The 16,639-nt window shown below is 38.0% G+C and overlaps 3 protein-coding genes and 1 pseudogene across 3 annotated transcripts; 2 read left to right on the top strand and 2 right to left on the bottom strand.

Moving 5' to 3' along the window:
* The first annotated feature begins 2,594 nt into the window (after window positions 1-2,594).
* LOC143221175 (ras-related and estrogen-regulated growth inhibitor-like) lies at window positions 2,595-6,194 on the top strand (annotated as a pseudogene).
* A 432-nt stretch (window positions 6,195-6,626) lies between these two features.
* Window positions 6,627-9,601, bottom strand: LOC143221173 (BBSome complex member BBS2-like). Its single transcript, XM_076446678.1, is given in 13 exon segments — window positions 6,627-6,661; window positions 6,664-6,720; window positions 6,778-7,032; window positions 7,109-7,339; window positions 7,342-7,420; window positions 7,537-7,641; window positions 7,714-7,884; window positions 7,965-8,176; window positions 8,315-8,537; window positions 8,624-8,806; window positions 8,913-9,101; window positions 9,170-9,289; window positions 9,377-9,601. Coding segments are annotated over 13 exon segments (2,085 nt in total).
* A 422-nt stretch (window positions 9,602-10,023) lies between these two features.
* LOC143221174 (ER membrane protein complex subunit 10-like) lies at window positions 10,024-10,932 on the bottom strand. The gene is made up of 4 exons (XM_076446679.1): window positions 10,873-10,932; window positions 10,534-10,797; window positions 10,195-10,461; window positions 10,024-10,116 (listed from the first exon to the last, which is right to left on the bottom strand). Exons 1-4 carry the CDS (start codon window positions 10,930-10,932, stop codon window positions 10,024-10,026), a joined length of 684 nt encoding a protein of 227 aa, XP_076302794.1.
* Window positions 10,933-12,768: 1,836 nt separating this feature from the next.
* LOC143221172 (mitotic spindle assembly checkpoint protein MAD1-like) lies at window positions 12,769-15,955 on the top strand. The gene is made up of 6 exons (XM_076446677.1): window positions 12,769-13,038; window positions 13,116-13,346; window positions 13,428-13,864; window positions 13,956-14,408; window positions 14,482-14,783; window positions 15,591-15,955. Exons 1-6 carry the CDS (start codon window positions 12,769-12,771, stop codon window positions 15,953-15,955), a joined length of 2,058 nt encoding a protein of 685 aa, XP_076302792.1.
* Window positions 15,956-16,639: the final 684 nt, after the last annotated feature.

Below are 16,639 nucleotides of genomic sequence, written 5' to 3'. Positions count from 1 at the left end.
GTGGAATAGGGCAGTGTTTAAGGGTGAAACTAAGTTGCAGGTGCTTTGCGGAGGTCGCTGGAAGCTTTATGTATTTAACTGAGGAAAGAATCAAGTGGAGATCCAGTGATGGAAGAGGAGGTAGATCGGTGCGTTGATTATTCCTGTTGAAAGTAGAAGATGGGTAAGAATTTCAAGAAAGGTTACTGGAGAGATTGTTAGTTTTTAGAAAAAGACATCCACCGTTAGATTGCAGGGATCTTTATAATTTGTCACCTGTTGAAAGTCTTAAAAAAGGAAAGAATAGTTTTGTTAATTAAAAAATTGACCGATTTAAGAGGTTCAGGAGGAGCTAGGTGTATCTTTGGAAATTGAGAAACGGGTTACTTAGAGTGCGACAAGAAAGTGATGGAATCGAGTTGACATAAAAATAGTCAACACGAACGTAGTTCCGCAAGAGGTCGCGAACAAAGTATTGATGTTTGATACAGACTATCTCTAATCGTCAGATCAAGTCATGTGTTTGTTTCGTAAGTTTACATTTCGCGAATCTGGTTCCATTAAAAAGAACCTAAGCTGAAGCTACTTTTAGAAAAATTTACGTACATACAAGCAAATGACGTCGTAAATGATAAAAGAATTGTTCAGAAAAATAATATTCTCTAATTTCTATGATCTACTTTATTATATAATGCAAAAGTCCCTATGACAAAATTTCTACCATATCTTTTCAAACAACATTGTTGATTATGGACTGCACGATCTACACTATCACGTGACCATGCCACATTTTGAAATTCCAAGTTTGAAGAAGTTTTATTTGGGACACGATCAGAATAATAGTCTTTGCCAGATAAGTCTCTACAAATTCAGTGATTTTCTACTCCACCCACCCTTTCTTGACAAACTTACACATTCGTATATCCAAGCCTTCAAAAATTCTATTTTATTTTATTAATCTATCACCGTACCGACACCAAACGATCCATTTATAACATTTATTATTCCACAGATTCTGTATCAAACGAAATCCTGGCTACAGAGGGTTAACCCTCCTGCACCCCCTCTTCTCTACATTCTCCGTCCACCGGCATCGCTCACAGCTCATACCTGCAGATTGCAAAGGCTATTTATACTCGCCACATTCGCCAGTGAAGCAGTCTCAACCTATCCAGGATAAAGCTATCAGCAAAGAATAAGAATGACATAATTCAAGACACAAAGGGTGAACTCCGTCTCCCTCTTGCCGGCCTTTCACCGTTGCTCCATCCCTCACAACGTCTTCGTCACCCAACCCCAACTTCCCCCCTCCCTCACCTCTCGCGTCCTCGCTCATTTTTCTTCCATTTTTCTCTCCCTCTAATCTCTATCCTCCCACACTTCGTACTTCTCCGTGACTTCCTCCCACCCGAGCGTCGTCGTTGTCCTCCAGGCCAACCAGCGACACCAAAGGCAACGTCCTCCGAAGACAATCGAATTTCCACGAGAGGCGAAGGGGGCGGGAAGTGCGACGAACCACGGAGGGAAATCGAAGCGCCGCCGGTGACTCACGGACATCCTGGCGCGCGTTCTATCATTCGCCGCGGGACGGCGCGTAACGAAGGCGATAAAAGGCCGGCCGCCCCGCGGCCATCCGCGCCTCTTACATAAAAGTAATAACAACCGTTGGACGCGTGCCGCCACGGACGGGACCCAGGTCGTAGAATCGTGTGGCCGTGGCGGGTGCGGCCGCAGCGATCCCCGGTTTTATTCCATCAAGCAGGAGGGCCGCGAATTGCGAAACCAACGTTTGACCCAGCGACACTGATATCAAGCATCTTGATTAACTTCATATATAACGACCTTTGCGTTTGCTCTTCGCTCCTGGCCTCGTGGAACGAACCACGGGGAAAAATCGAAAATTGGATATGAATATATTTATTTTCATTTGAACTTGTCAGGGAAAGTATAATATTCGTAATGGTTGCGCAATAGGAATATATCTGATGGCACCGTAAAATTTCAGCCATTTAGATATTCGTTGCGTAAATAATTACAGAATCATAATTAACGATTATAGCGATATAATCAACGACTATGTGTCTGTCCGAAATCGTATGATCCCTGTAACCGTATTACCCAAATAATTGGTTATCGAGCGAATTGGATGTTCCAGCTTTGATAAACTTTCTATTTTAAACGTCGCCAGTGTCTCGGATGCAATACGAGAAAAAATAAAAGTATCGTACTTCTGGAAAGAACGGCCGTGAGATAAGTGATCGAGTAGAATCCTGTTTTAAATACGTTATAATTAATCAAGCGATTAAACGAGATTGAAAAATCTGGCGGAATGAATTAATCAAAGGAGCGTTAAAAGTGAAGAAGAATCGTGGGGAACGAAGCAAATCGAATTAAATTAAATTTGCAAGTCACGGAGGCGAAAATAAACGGGGAGCAAGGTGCAGAAAATAAAAACTAATGTTGCGGATAGTTTGTTTATCACTTACGGGTCGATGGAAGAAAAGGGTGGCTCGAAGGATGCGTGCATAATGAACGCGTCTGTTAAATATCATGGATAAAAGAGAGGGTTCATAATCGATGCAACATCCCAGAGGGAAAGCAGTAACAGTTAAGTCATGGAGAGATTCAGTCCACCGGCAACGTCGTTGAAGAAAAGAATCAGCCCTCCAATTGCGTGGAATCTTGGTCTCACCAAGGATCCGAGAATTGTCAAAGTGATTCTATTGGGCCACCAGGGTGTCGGTAAAAGTGGTAAGAACCCAATAAATATTCTAACGAAGAAAATATTGCAATCACTTGTAAAATAACTAACGCACTGGTTTTGAAATTTCCAATTCCGAAATTTCCTAATATTCAATTTTCGAACTTGCAAATTTCAAACCTTCTAATTTCATTTAACATTTTGAATTTTGCAGTTTTCCAATTTCTAATCGAATTTTGATTTTGCCAAATTTTCAAACTTTCAATTTCGGAATTTCGGAATTTTCAAGTTTCAAATTTCACATTTTCGAATTTTCTAATTTTCAAAGTTGCTAATTCCCGAGTCCTCGAATTTTCAAAAAATTCTTATACTGGAATATTCAGCTCTGGCAGTGCGATTCGCAACGAAACGCTACATAGGGGAATACGACTGCTCCATCGAGAGGATTTACAAAGTGGACAGCTTCCTGGACGCCGCGTGGGAGATAACTGACCCCCCGGGGTATTTACCACCTCCGTCTGACCTGAAATTGCGTTGGGCAGATGCCATCGTTCTCGTTTACTCCGTGTCGGATCGTGTCAGCTTCGACGAAACATCTCGTCTCCGGTGAGAAGCCAGTCAATCATCTTTCACGCATATGAAAAACTTCCCCTACCCCTGCAATTACCTTCTTCTAATGATCCAACATTTTCAATAAGATCAAAGAAGGGGAAGATAATTTGCCAAGCGAAGCGTAAATACGTTAATGAACATAATTAACTTCCAACCTATTTTTAAATCGTGCAAATATCAAAGGGTTGAACTATACGCAAGAAATGTCAAACCCATTCCTTTGAGGAAGATATTTCTTCGATAAATCCTTAACAAATTTATAGCAGATGCTTCGCGTGATTTTAATATTTGTAATCTGTTTCAGATTTTTAGTATCTCACGCAAGGAAGACCAGAAAGTACCACCAATAGTGATCTTAATAGCAAATAAAGCAGACCTGACATACACTCCTGGGGAGAGGGTAGTTTCCACTGCGGAAGGCCGTCAGAGGGCGGAAGAGATCGAGGCCCACGCGTTTCACGAAATTTCTGTTCGGGAATCCGTTGAACAGGTAACACAGACTCTCCAACTTTTATTTCCTCGTTTTTAAATAATGTTTCATATACGAAACGTCCTTTATCTTGGCCTTTATTCTCTAAAGTTAGATGTATAATAATAGACCTCATCGCCAATACCGTATTGGTGCTTTAATTTAACCTTGGGGAACACGATGTATACTACATTATGGCATTTTCAGCTTAACAATAAAAATTCGCACGACACATTTTTCCAATTGTATCAGAGATGGTGGAAGAACCTGTTCTATTGTAAGTTTATGATTTTTTGAACATTATGTCTACTATTATATAAAAATATATCAAGTTACCAATAAGCCATACAAGAAGCTGGTGAGATATCAAACAATTAAGATACAAGAAAACAATATAGAGCCACTTTCGACACAAAATCGTGGCATCCGCCACTTCGTGATGCTTTGGAAAAATCAGCAGTCATTGACACGGCGTTACGTCTCACGATAAACCACAAGCTTTTGACGTAACGCTGACATTGACTCTTTTGTCATACATCTAACCTTAGGTGGCAAGGGCTAGGACACAGGCATAAATTATGATCTAAGCCATACATAAGGTAAACAGTTACAAAATAACGAATTTATTGCACAAAGGCCACATCTATCTCAAACTATATTTCTGCCTTACATATTTCCCTTGTTATGCTTGAATTAAGTATTCCATACTTATGCTACTCGAAGTACTATATCTTAATTGTTACTCTACTAAAATGCTATATTATTTTATATTCTCGTTTCTCCGAATTGAAGTCAGTCTGATCGAAATTAACTCTTCTCAGAAACTTCTGAATCTGTGACTATAGGAAGTCTCGACTACAAAGTTGCACAGATAACAGCTCGACCGATATGGTCCCCCATCTTCCAACTTCGCCTAATCTACGAACCTAGTCTTCCTTGGAACAAAAATCTTCCACCTACCGGATCACGCGACACGGTCCCTTGAGAATCGGATTCGTCGTTATCATCAGGAAATCGATCGAATTCGAAAATTCGAATTACCCATCTTGGATCACGGTGGCATTTGTTTAATTTCTGACACAACAGCACGTCATCGACCAGAAAGGCTTCTGCAGACAGGCTTCGATATCTTGGGGGAGCTGAATTATTCTCGCGACGATATGACATCGAGATGGTTAACGCCACGTCATCGATCGTGAAAGAAAGTCTGGTCCATCGGAACGAATCGTATGGGAAATCTCGGACCATGCTGTTGCTCGATCTGCCCGACACCCGGAAGCCGAAGAGGAGGAGGAAAGGGGAGGACAGCCTCGCGGATCGATCGTTCCGCTTTGTCTCGATCGGTCTCGCGAGCGAAGCCTAATCGCGAGCTCGTTATTTTTCTAAAACGATTGTTTACTCCTCTGGGAAACCGGTCATGGCGTTTACGCGTGATCGAAGAGTGGTAAACAAAATCTGTATCGTGGAGCAGAGCGGGCGATACCGCGAGCATCTCGGAACGATCGTCCCCGCGTTATCGGTATCGTAATGTGCCGTAATTAAAAATTTGTTTCACAATTAATTACCCCTGGGCCCGGATGTAATCGGACCTCGGACGATGTTGTGGTCGTCAGCAGTGTTCGAGCAACAGATCCCTTTTTAGTTCACAGACCTCTCTTCTTATTACCGATCTCTTCTCCGTCTTCGAAAATATTCCTTTGTCTTAGGATTCTCTTACTTTCAGCCGCTTTTCTCGAAGCTCTAGTTACTACCGACAGTATCGGTATCGTAATGTGCCATAATTAAAAATTTGTTTCACGATTAATTACCGCTGGGCCCAGATGTAATCGGACTTCGGACGATGTGGTCGAGCAACAGAACCCTTTATATTTCACCTAGTCTTCTTCTTATTACCGATCTTATAAAATATTCCTTTGTCTTAAAATTCTCTTCCTTTGAGTCGCTTTTCTCTTTCTTCTTCTTCCGAAGCTCTAGTTACCGACAATATTGTAACGATGTTCCTGGTGTTATATCGAAGGAAATGTAAGGTAGAGGTGAGAAGGTGGAAAGGATGCTTCGGTGATGCTACACGTGTCTCGGACCATTCGTACGGATGCGAGCGAAAAAATGGTACGAGTGATAATGCGACCGGTTTCAAACGTAGTTTATGAGAAAATATATGAAACATAATCGTCATAGTGGCTGAATAGATAATCCCGCGAGGTTACGTAACGATAGCAGCGGACTGGCCCGATTATTTTTATTCGACAGGTCATGGCCGTTTTCACCGACATCTTTAAACTGTTGACGGAATTGCCGAGCAATTCTGGACAACAAACGAGTTCCTTCAGGGTGAGAGCCTCCACTGACGGCACCTTGGACGCTCTCAGACGCCCGTCGCCTGTTCCGCTCAAGAGAAGGTTCAGCATTTCCGTTCGGGGAACACTGCATTGACTGAGGGCGATCTTTGAGCTTGTACCGTGAGCTTCCTTCCTGTCGTTCCATTGTAATTGTTCGTGTTGTGGGAAATCTTGACTGTTCCGTGTCGTTACACAGTAGTACCAACGGGTGTATTTCGTTGACTTTGAAGTATATTTTTGGAATTATTTACCTTTGGGTGCGATGAAATTTAGTAGGAAAACGTAAAATGAATTATAAATATTAAGTATAGTAACGTACGGTTCTTTAAGAAAGATTGGAGTTCATTTTTAGGAAATTTTTAAACATCTTTTTGTAACTTGTACTTCAAAGTATCTTTAACTTATTGCTGTCGTTGAATACGTTCGAAAGATCGATCAAAATGTTTGTATAAAATGGTACTTATAAATGTGAAGTTTCTGTCTTATTGTCCGAGTAAAATGACTATATAAAAAAGAGTATTAAAATTCATCCGTGTCTTATTGCGAGTGCAAGAGCTTTCGATTTTCGTCCTGAATCGCTGCTCTGCAACGAGTTACCGTGTTCGCGGCACTTTTTCCAACTGAAACAACATTCAAATATCACGTAAGGAAAATATAAAACAGGCAGGAGTTATTACCTCTTAATCTGGCTGCGCGTTGCACACCGAGATTAAGCTCCTTCAAATTCGCTGTAAGCTCTCGATAGCTCTTCATCCTGATCTCGTGTTCCCTGATTAGATCAACGTTGACATTCTTCAGTTGTACGAGTCTCTTCTTCATCTCGTCGATGTTCTCGAGATTCTCGCCATCCTCCAAGCGAATTATGATACTTTTCAGTAAAGTAGTCTCGTTGGCTGTCTCTGCTTGCAGCTTAACATCGATTTCCTTCAGCTCTACATCAGATGACTAATTATATCCTACAGTATTTTTCTAATTGCTCTATAGTTGTTTATCGCTCTGGTAAGTCACCTTTTACGCGTTCCAATGCATCCAGCATCTTTTTCTCTTCCGCCAAGAACGAGACCTCAGAAGTAAGTTCTCTGAGGCCTAAATACAAGGCTAGCGACTGAATAATGTCACCAGCAAATGTGGGATCCTCTGTCTGAATAGTTACTTTCCCAGTTGCATCTGCCATGAAACAATGAATCGCGTTGTCTCTCATCCCGCAAAGCCACATTTCAATGCTGCCGTTGCTCGGCTCTCCTCTTTAATTTCGTATTCTTCAGGGAGTATGAGACTTTGATTCAGCCAGAGCGCGATTCTTTGAGGTCTTTCTGCAAGCTAATTACATATAAATAACCACCATCTATGACAGTTTATCCTGATCTTTCTTTCGCTTTAATAAATAATAGTAAAAAAATTGATAATTCGAATCATTAGTCCATCGGAACACGTACCTCAGCTGTGACGCTATTTTTTGCAAAATCCTCTGCAATTCGTGCAGGTCGTTTGATGACTTGATACATGCAAAACCTGGGCAATTGACGCGTCATTTCGAACACCTTAAACGCATGGAAAATAGATCAGACGAGTATACAGGGAACAAATTTCTTTTTATCGTCTTTCCATGCTACCTGTAACAAATCTGCACCAGGTGGACCAACGCAAACTTTCACGTGTATGTCCACAGGGGCGTTTTTCGGTGGTCGAAGCTCTATTTCCAGTTCCCCTCTAGGTCTGCTAGGATGAACCACCTGAGTCTCACCCTCGAACACTCCCTCGGTGAAAACTATCGCGCAATGTATCTGGAAATGATCGACGCACTTGTATACTATTCTCATAATATTGTGCAACTCAAAATTCACACACAGGTTGAATGACTTACGAGAAGTCCAGGTCCAGAAGCTAGGGCAACGCGAGCCGCACCCTCGGATGTCATCAGACTAACTGCCAACTTCGTTCCATGATACATATTCGGAACAGAGGCAGCTCTTTGTCTGAGTTCCATCTGAAGCATCTGCTTTTTGGCCAATAAATCCCGCATTGCTTCACCAGGTTCTGGCGTATCCATCGTGGTACCAGAACCATAGCCACGCACTGAAACCAACGCCATAAAGTATCAATTTTCCGATTCTTCGATCTCTATCGATTTTTTAATCGTATTATCGTTATATCTCAAAATAATAATTAAATAATTTAAATGTCCAGAGATGAGAAAAGGACACGCTATTTTACCTTCTCCGGAGGAAGACACTATGACTAAATCAGATTTGCCGATCCTTCTGTAGTCGGCTTCCACGATACCAGCCACTCCGGCGGATAATTGAATTTTAAAAATTACTTCCCCGCAATTGGCCAGCCTCGCGTCTACCTTTCCGTTATTCCAGCCGGTTATAACTTCCGGTATACCATCTCCGTTGAGATCGAAACTCCTTGTTACCACCACCCGATGTTTCGACTGAAAAATTTATGGAATCGAATGTTTCTATAATCCAAATTCCATATTTTCGTCAGAGATTTAACAGTTCTTCGATTTCGACTGACCTTAACTCGCCATAGTCTTTGAGCCATTTCATAGACACCGAGAGTTCCATTTCCCACTGAATAAACGAATCTTCTGTTAGGGAGGCCGGTTAAAGTAGTAATTGGGGCTGTTTCTTTGACATCCCAGATCAGATTGTCCCGCTTGTACGCCTTTATATCGAAATCCTTCGTTCCAATCACCAACTATATATTTTAATCGTTAGAAGAAACAGTAAGATTAATAAAAATAAAAATTGGTATCGAAGAAACGATTATTCCTCGAGCTTGAAGCTTTTTCGAATTATTTTACCTCGTTCTCGTCATCTCCATCAAAGTCAAAAACCGTTAAAGAAGTGACGACACCTCCTACCACTGTCCAAAATATTTCTGTACCTTGCGAGTCCAGGACTGTCACAGAAGAATTGCCACCAACGATTGCAACTTGATTAGGTAGCCAACTCAGCTTGCCGATAATTATACATCTTGCACCGTCAGACATCTAATCGCGAGAGCAATATAATTATCATGTTCTCTTCGAATTGTACGTGTTCAATTTGATTAGGATACCTCTTTATAAAACATATCGGCGTTGTCTTCTATATGGTAGGCTAGAACGTGAGTTGCGGTTCCAATTAGGACGACATCTCTCTCATCGTCATTCAGTCGACCGGTACATAGTGCTGTAATCTAGCGATATATATGTAGATATTAATTAAATTGTAACGTTAGGAGCCTTAGTAGATTTGTATAAAATTCGTAATTAATTAATTATACCTCAGACCCTATCTGAAGTTCCGCAAGTTCTCCGCTCCAGGATAATTTTCTATCCGACTGTTCGTGATCGTGACCGATTATTTGCGGTTGCCTGTGAGGGCTATGTACCAAAATATTTCCACCGTAAGTTACAGCCACTAGACAAGCATGTGAACCATCGAATTTACCGGAACTTACAAGTCCAGGCTCCACGTGTTTTTGAATATTCAAAGAAAACGCTGCCATGTTACATTCAACGCGAATGATCACGCATTTTCCAATGCATAATGGTAACAGTTTGTGGCCTTGTTCATTGGGGGTAGATTATTGATCTTTTCCTGCCTTACCTATGAACTTTACCTGATGTACTATACTATACATGGTAAATGCTGTATAATTGTAACAGTTGGCTTTGGGAAGAAAATATGTTATAACATGCTAGTACATATTACATTACACGCAATTTTAATGTTGCACTTTATTCGAAAGTGTAAGTATTAAAATGGAAAAATAAAATATAAATAAAGAAATTTAAGTAAATCATAAAATTTATTCAGCAGAAGATACAATCATAGGTTTTACAACTGTAATTGTGAAATTACATTGTAAATTTATAAATAAACAGTTTTCACAAACACTCCTGGAGACACCACATACGCTCTAAATTACTATCTTTGGGCACTACCACCTGCTGCTCCAGCTTCTGGGTTTGCTGCTGCTGTTAGTACAACGAAGATCAATGCAGGAACAACGTATATCCACTGAAATACAAAGTATAATGCGTACATTGTATTTTACAAAATAAAATATCTAAGTATCGATTGCAACAAGAAACCTACATATCTCGCAAGGAATGATCTATTATCTTTTGCCTCTCCTCTTTCCCTTGCTTCTCTCTCACGTTCAAGTTTTTGTATATATGTAGCAGTATCTGGAGTTGGCCCACCATCGGGGTATTTAATAATTACATTAGTTGTCCACATATTTGTAAATGGAGTCTGTATGCTACAAGGACCAGGTGATGACACGCTCACAGCTATTGGCTCTGCTGTACTATCCAACCAAATTGTTATAAGATCTTCAAGATCAGAACCAAGAAGATAACACTGTAAGCAAAGGAATGATCATAAGTAAAATATGAATGTATAAAGTACAAATAGTGAAAGATATACAATTACCGCTGGTATAGAAGTTAAAAATGTTACTTCATTTCCTGAAGAGGTACGGGCTACTACATGAAGTCTATATTTACCATCATATTTGGCAAGATTTTTTAACTGACCTATATGACTCTGTAACAATCCATTTTGTCCAATAGCGGAGGCACCGCTACGAACACTTGACACTGTAATGTTACCTCGTTCTATAAAAGCGGGCTCTGGCTCATCATTAAATGCATGCCATAGTCTTAAATGTAACGAACTATCATAATCGAGTTCACTCTAAAATTTTAACGAATGTTTTGTTGAAACGTGACGAAATATTCAAAATTAATAGAAACATAAAAGTATACTAACCCCACGAGTCAATGATAATATGCTGACTAATAAATTTATACACATATATATTACGCGCATTATTAAATTATTTATTTTATATAATGTACAAAAAAATCAAATTCTCATTTTATACCATTAAAGTGTTTTATAATTTATTTATAGAATAATATGAACAGAATGTGCGAATTTCCGCACTATGATACAAGTGGTTTAACACAACCTAGAAATATTTACAAAGGATTACTATTCATATTTTTATATATTCATTATTTAATTTTATTAAATATTTGGATTAATTTGAATTATTATCAGACTTTATTTTTCTTAATTTGTTTAAAATATTCATTGGGGTTTAAATAGACTTTATATGACAATACAATTATTTTTGCTATGTCTTTATTGGTTAGTTTCTAGTATAAATTTACAAAATATATGATCTCGAATAAAGTACTATACTTTCTTCACCAATCATATTACATTTACTGCATGGTATATAGCAAGATTACTCTTATGAGAATTTCATAGTAACTTTTCTTCCATGCGCCATGTTTTTGCTATAGTATATGTTAGATATACTATTCTTCGCCTAGAAAATATTTGTGATAGAAATATATATATATATATATATATATTTTAAAAAGTTTTATTTTATATTTGTTTGTTAAAAGAAGATAGGTTTACGCTAATTTTGGTAAAAGTAAAAATTGTGTTATAATAATTCTACTACACGAACACACTAGCTAAAGTACATTCATCGTAACTTTCTTAGTTACCGCTAGTATAAACTTTACAGTCGTATTGTGTACTAAATAGTACTTGTTAATATAGTATTACATTTGTCTACGAGATATCTACGCAAAGGAATGTCTAGTATTCTATTGATACCCAATATTCTAGGCTGCATTTTAAATCGTGTTTATCCTTGTGTCACATGCTTTATTATTACTGGTTGACGTAATCATATTAACGAATCCATTGCGTAACGAAGAAAGAGAGTAGTTTCTACCTGAGGCTGAGAGAGATGAAATGATGGCATCATACATTGAGATTAGAATTAGCAAATAGAATTCCAATTAAATATGAGAATAACAACTAAATTTAACTTTTACAAAATGTATATGAAAGTCAGTCAGAAGTAGAATTACATTTAACGTACGATTAAAGAATAATTGAGAAAGTATAAGAAATTTTGTTCTAACAGATTTTGAATCTGCGGCAAAATAAAGTTCGCGGTCAAGAACAGACATCTTGTTAATCACGTTACGTTCATTGATGATGGAGGAAGTTATATATTTTTAGATAAATTAATATAATAACCTTAACGTTAAACATCACAAAAACTAGAAGTGATTTACCCCCAAAACCAGGTACTATTTGATTCGGAAAAGTGAGCACGAAGTCTTAGAAAATTTATTTGTAACTACGAAAAGTAGGGGTAATCAACGCGGTCAGAATATCTTGTCCCTGTGTCGTCATACGGGATATTTCGTAGCCGCGCAATATTTGTGTTCCGATATAACGTTTGTTTAAAGTATAACAGTAATGATACTTCAAATTTATCGAAAATTTTATTGCATCTTTATTTCTTAATTTAATTTATCACTTTTATTTGATGAAATAGTACATAGTGCAGTAAAAATTGTAATTACATGTAGTAAGATAATTTATAGTAGTATTTACAATATTATAAATGTCATATTTCAATGTATATTTATATACGTGAATTTCACTTAAATAGCAGTTATATCCGTATTTGAATTTCGGTACAACAACAGTATAATAAATTTATTAAGGTAAATATAATTAGTGATAATATATATATAATTTTATAACTACTATACATGTGTAATAAATACAAGTTCAAGTGTTATTTTAAGAAATAATTTGCATTAATTTGCATTCTATTTTTTATAGATGAGTGACAAAGATCCAACAAGTGTTATCAAAATGATAAAAGACTTAAGATCTGGTTCTGAAGCATATCGTAAGAGTAATAGTAGTAGCACTATGTCATTGCGATTATCGGGTACTGCATTCCCATCTCCAGTATTTGACCCAGATGGATGTAATATTTCTCCTAAAAAGCCAAGACTAAGTGACGCTAATAATTCTAGTTTAAATAGGAGTGACTTAGATACTAGTGTGCCAAATAGTCCATGGGAATGGAGAAGATTAAAAGGAGAGGTAATATATCTTTAATTAGTGTTGTATATAAATATTTAGAAAAGGATAATATCAAAGGAGTATATTTATTTTATTAGGTTGTATCTTTAAAAACAAGATTGTCTCATCAGGAGGCTGCTATACAGCAGCTTCATAAAATACGTAGACAGATGGAAGAGGTTTTTGAAAAGGAGAAAGGTATTTTAGAGATGCAGGTGGAAAGGGATAAACAAATAATAAAACAGTTGGAAGTACGACTAGATATTTCTCGTAGAACAATTCAGGATGCACATGAAGCACAAGCTGCTGCAGAAAAAGAATTGTTTCAAGTATAGTGACTATGTTTAATTAAATTAATCATTTTAATATTTTTGTTTGTATGTTCTACATACAAAGTATATTGTTTCTAGGTAAAAACGAATTTAGAACAGAAGGTAATGGCATTAATGAATGAAAATTCAAAGTTATCAGATGATCTCAAACATGCATCGATACATGAAAGTAAACCAGTAATGAAGGAAGTTTCCGATGTATCTGATACACAGTTAAAATTAGATGCAGCACAAACGAGAATAACACAACTGGAAGAGAAATTAAAAGAATATCAGACTAAACAGCAGGAATTAGAATTGCAAAATGTAGACTTTCAAAGCACAAAAATAAGAGTTGAGAGACTAGAATCAGAACGAGCGTTATGCGAGGAAGGAAAGTTATTAGCTGCGAAAGCAGCGAGAGCGAATGAGCTAGAAAAAGAACTCATCGCCGCAAAAGAAACCATCATGTCGCTAAGAGAATCTGTTCGGGGGAAGTTACTTCTAGAAGAGCAAATGGCTAATGTAATGAAAAGGTATTTGTTTGTTTTATTTTTTATGAACATTCATTATTTGTTTACTTATTGACCTCATCATATATCTTTAAATATATTTGTAATTTTATAGACTAGAACATACAGAAAAAGTAGAACAGCAAGTAGCTACCCTTGAAGCAAAAAAAACCGAGCTTTCATTACGTTTAACAGAGTACGAATCTATTGGAATTATTGGTGGACCAGCTGCTTTAAAACGTGAATTGAATCGATTGCAACAAGCTGAATTAGTTTTAAAGGCGGAAGAAGGACAGCTGAAATCGAAACTCGACGCTGCGTTGAGAGAGTCGCACACTCTTTCGAAGAATTATGAAGATGCTAAAAAATTGGCCATGGATGTGACAGTTTCCAAGGAAAAATTGAACAAGTTAGTAAGCAGGCTGCAAAAGAAGATGATCCTTGTTACAAGGGAGAGAGATAGTTACCGACAACAATTAGACTTGTATGAGAAGGAGATAACGGTAGACACCAATAGCGCAATAACGGAAAGGATACCTGCATTGGAACGCACTATAGATGATTATAGGTAATATCAAATTCTATTTGGAAATTTTCATTCGCGACGTTAACACGATTTCTAAAGAGATCTACGGTTTCAGGGAATTAATTGCTAAATTAGAAGGCGATCTTCAAGCCGCTGAGGGCTATAGTCAAGCAGACGAGTGTAATAAGTTACGGGAAGAAGTCGAGCGATTGAAAGGTGAATTAGAGCATCGAGCACTGAAGGGCGACTTCAATTGCAACGCGCGTGTACTTCACTTCACTATGAATCCTGCTGCTATAGCGGAACAAAAAGCAGAGGAGAAGCAGAAGGCACTGTTACGCGAACTGGAGGAACTAAGGGCAAAAGTAGGGCAGCAGGGTGGAGACGGCACGTCGTCATCCTCCCTCCAAGTGCAAGGTAATTCTTAATTATTATCGTTATAATTATTATCTAAGGAAAATAAAATCAGGCATAATTGTACTGGAATTTCAAATCAATTGAATTGCATTGTGTATCTTTATATAGACGAATAGACAACTGCTCAATAGCTTAAAGGAAAATAAAATGTAGTAAATGACGTAAAAAATAAAATAATAAAAAAATAGTTCTGAGTATTTATATATGCCTAAAGTGTTCGAAATAACAAGGATATCATAGAAACAATTTTGTAAAATATAGCAATCGTGAGTAGTAGAGGAGGACGTTTCACTTACCTGTAATGTTCGATTAGGAAGGTCGTCGTCATGTACATGTAACGTAGTCGCTCATTGTTAACCCCTTCGCCTACGGTATCGTTGTGCGACTCGCGGTAAGGAAGTCGGGTATTCACGGGAAGTGGCCTTGACGAGAGGCGTGGTTAGACGTGGTCCAATGTAAACAGTCTCTCACAGGTTTCAACTCGTCAGTTCCGTGTTATTCTTTGCGGGGTTCGGACGAAACGGTTTGACGAGTGACCGACTGTGCTGTTGCTCATGGCACGCGACATCGGACCTCAAATCAGGCAAGGGGTTGACTTAATGAAATCTAGAGTAGCACTACGCATCGATTTTCACTTTTTATTTCATTCCCGATTTTTTATCATTATCATTTTGTATTAATAACATTTTTTTCCTTTATGTGTTTTCCTTTATGTAAATTTCCTTCATGTTACACATTTTATTTCCTAAACTTCGCAATTAATTCTTTTACTCTGCACCACACGCTTCATTTTTTTTTTATATGTAGAAATAGAAGAGATGAAACAAACACACGAGCTCAGAACTGCTCGCCTCAAGGAGGCCTTCAAATCATTGTCGCAAGAGTATCGCCAAGCTTGTTACCTGTTGTTTGGCTGGCGAGTGGACAGGATGAAGGACGGTCGATATAAGTTATTTAGCCAGTACGCCGAGTCACAGGAGGATTTCTTGTTTTTCAAAATCGGAGACGACGGAGTAGACCTCCTGGAGACGGCGTTCGCCGCGACGCTTGGCACGTTGGTAGAGCAACACCTGCAACAACAGCACAGCGTGCCGATGTTCCTGAATGCTGTACAATCAGAACTATTCAGTCAGCAAACTATGACGAACGTTATAAGTAGACCAACCGTCTAATTGTCATCGAAATTGCGTACGAGATCTGGCAAGAAGGAAGGTGAGATCGCACTTGAAAGCCTTTTTACCAGTGATAAAACGTACAATTCAAATACTTGTGCCTTTTCTCACGATTTTTATATTTCGTTCCTGCATTTATACGTCTTGAAATATTTTTTTAGAGAAGATTTTCAGTATTTCTTAACGCATCTCTTTAGTACTATACGTAAAGGTCATTGATATTTAAATGGATACTCTTTTATCGCAGACTTTTTAACTTATCTATTTTATATTTCTGTCTTTAATTCCAGAATTGATGTCATATTGATATATATATATATATATGTGTTTCTTTCATTAGCAAGATGTAAATTAGTATTAACGAAGTGGCAGCAGATTATGCTAGATTGTTCGTTCTTGTACATTTTTTTAATTGCTAGGTCTCATAGATGTAGTGACAGTTCGTTTTTGAATAACGTTTGTTCGCCACGTTTGTCTTTAAACAGAAATGGGAGTAATCAATAAACTACCATATTTCTTATCCAAGCCATATTTCTCCCGTCTGACTTCATGTGTTTTCAATTCGAATAATTTTATGTAACTCGTTCGTCCTTTGCGACTAAATTTCACATAGTTGACCGACATAATCGAATCGTTGAATAGGTGAAACGTAACCAATTACATTCATTGATGCGAAACTAATTC

This window comes from Lasioglossum baleicum, unplaced genomic scaffold (genome assembly GCF_051020765.1).
Source record: "Lasioglossum baleicum unplaced genomic scaffold, iyLasBale1 scaffold2011, whole genome shotgun sequence".
NCBI classification, from domain to species: domain Eukaryota; kingdom Metazoa; phylum Arthropoda; class Insecta; order Hymenoptera; family Halictidae; genus Lasioglossum; species Lasioglossum baleicum.
The sequence above is the reverse complement of the archived record's forward strand: the minus strand, read 5'-3'. Positions and strand labels throughout refer to the sequence as shown.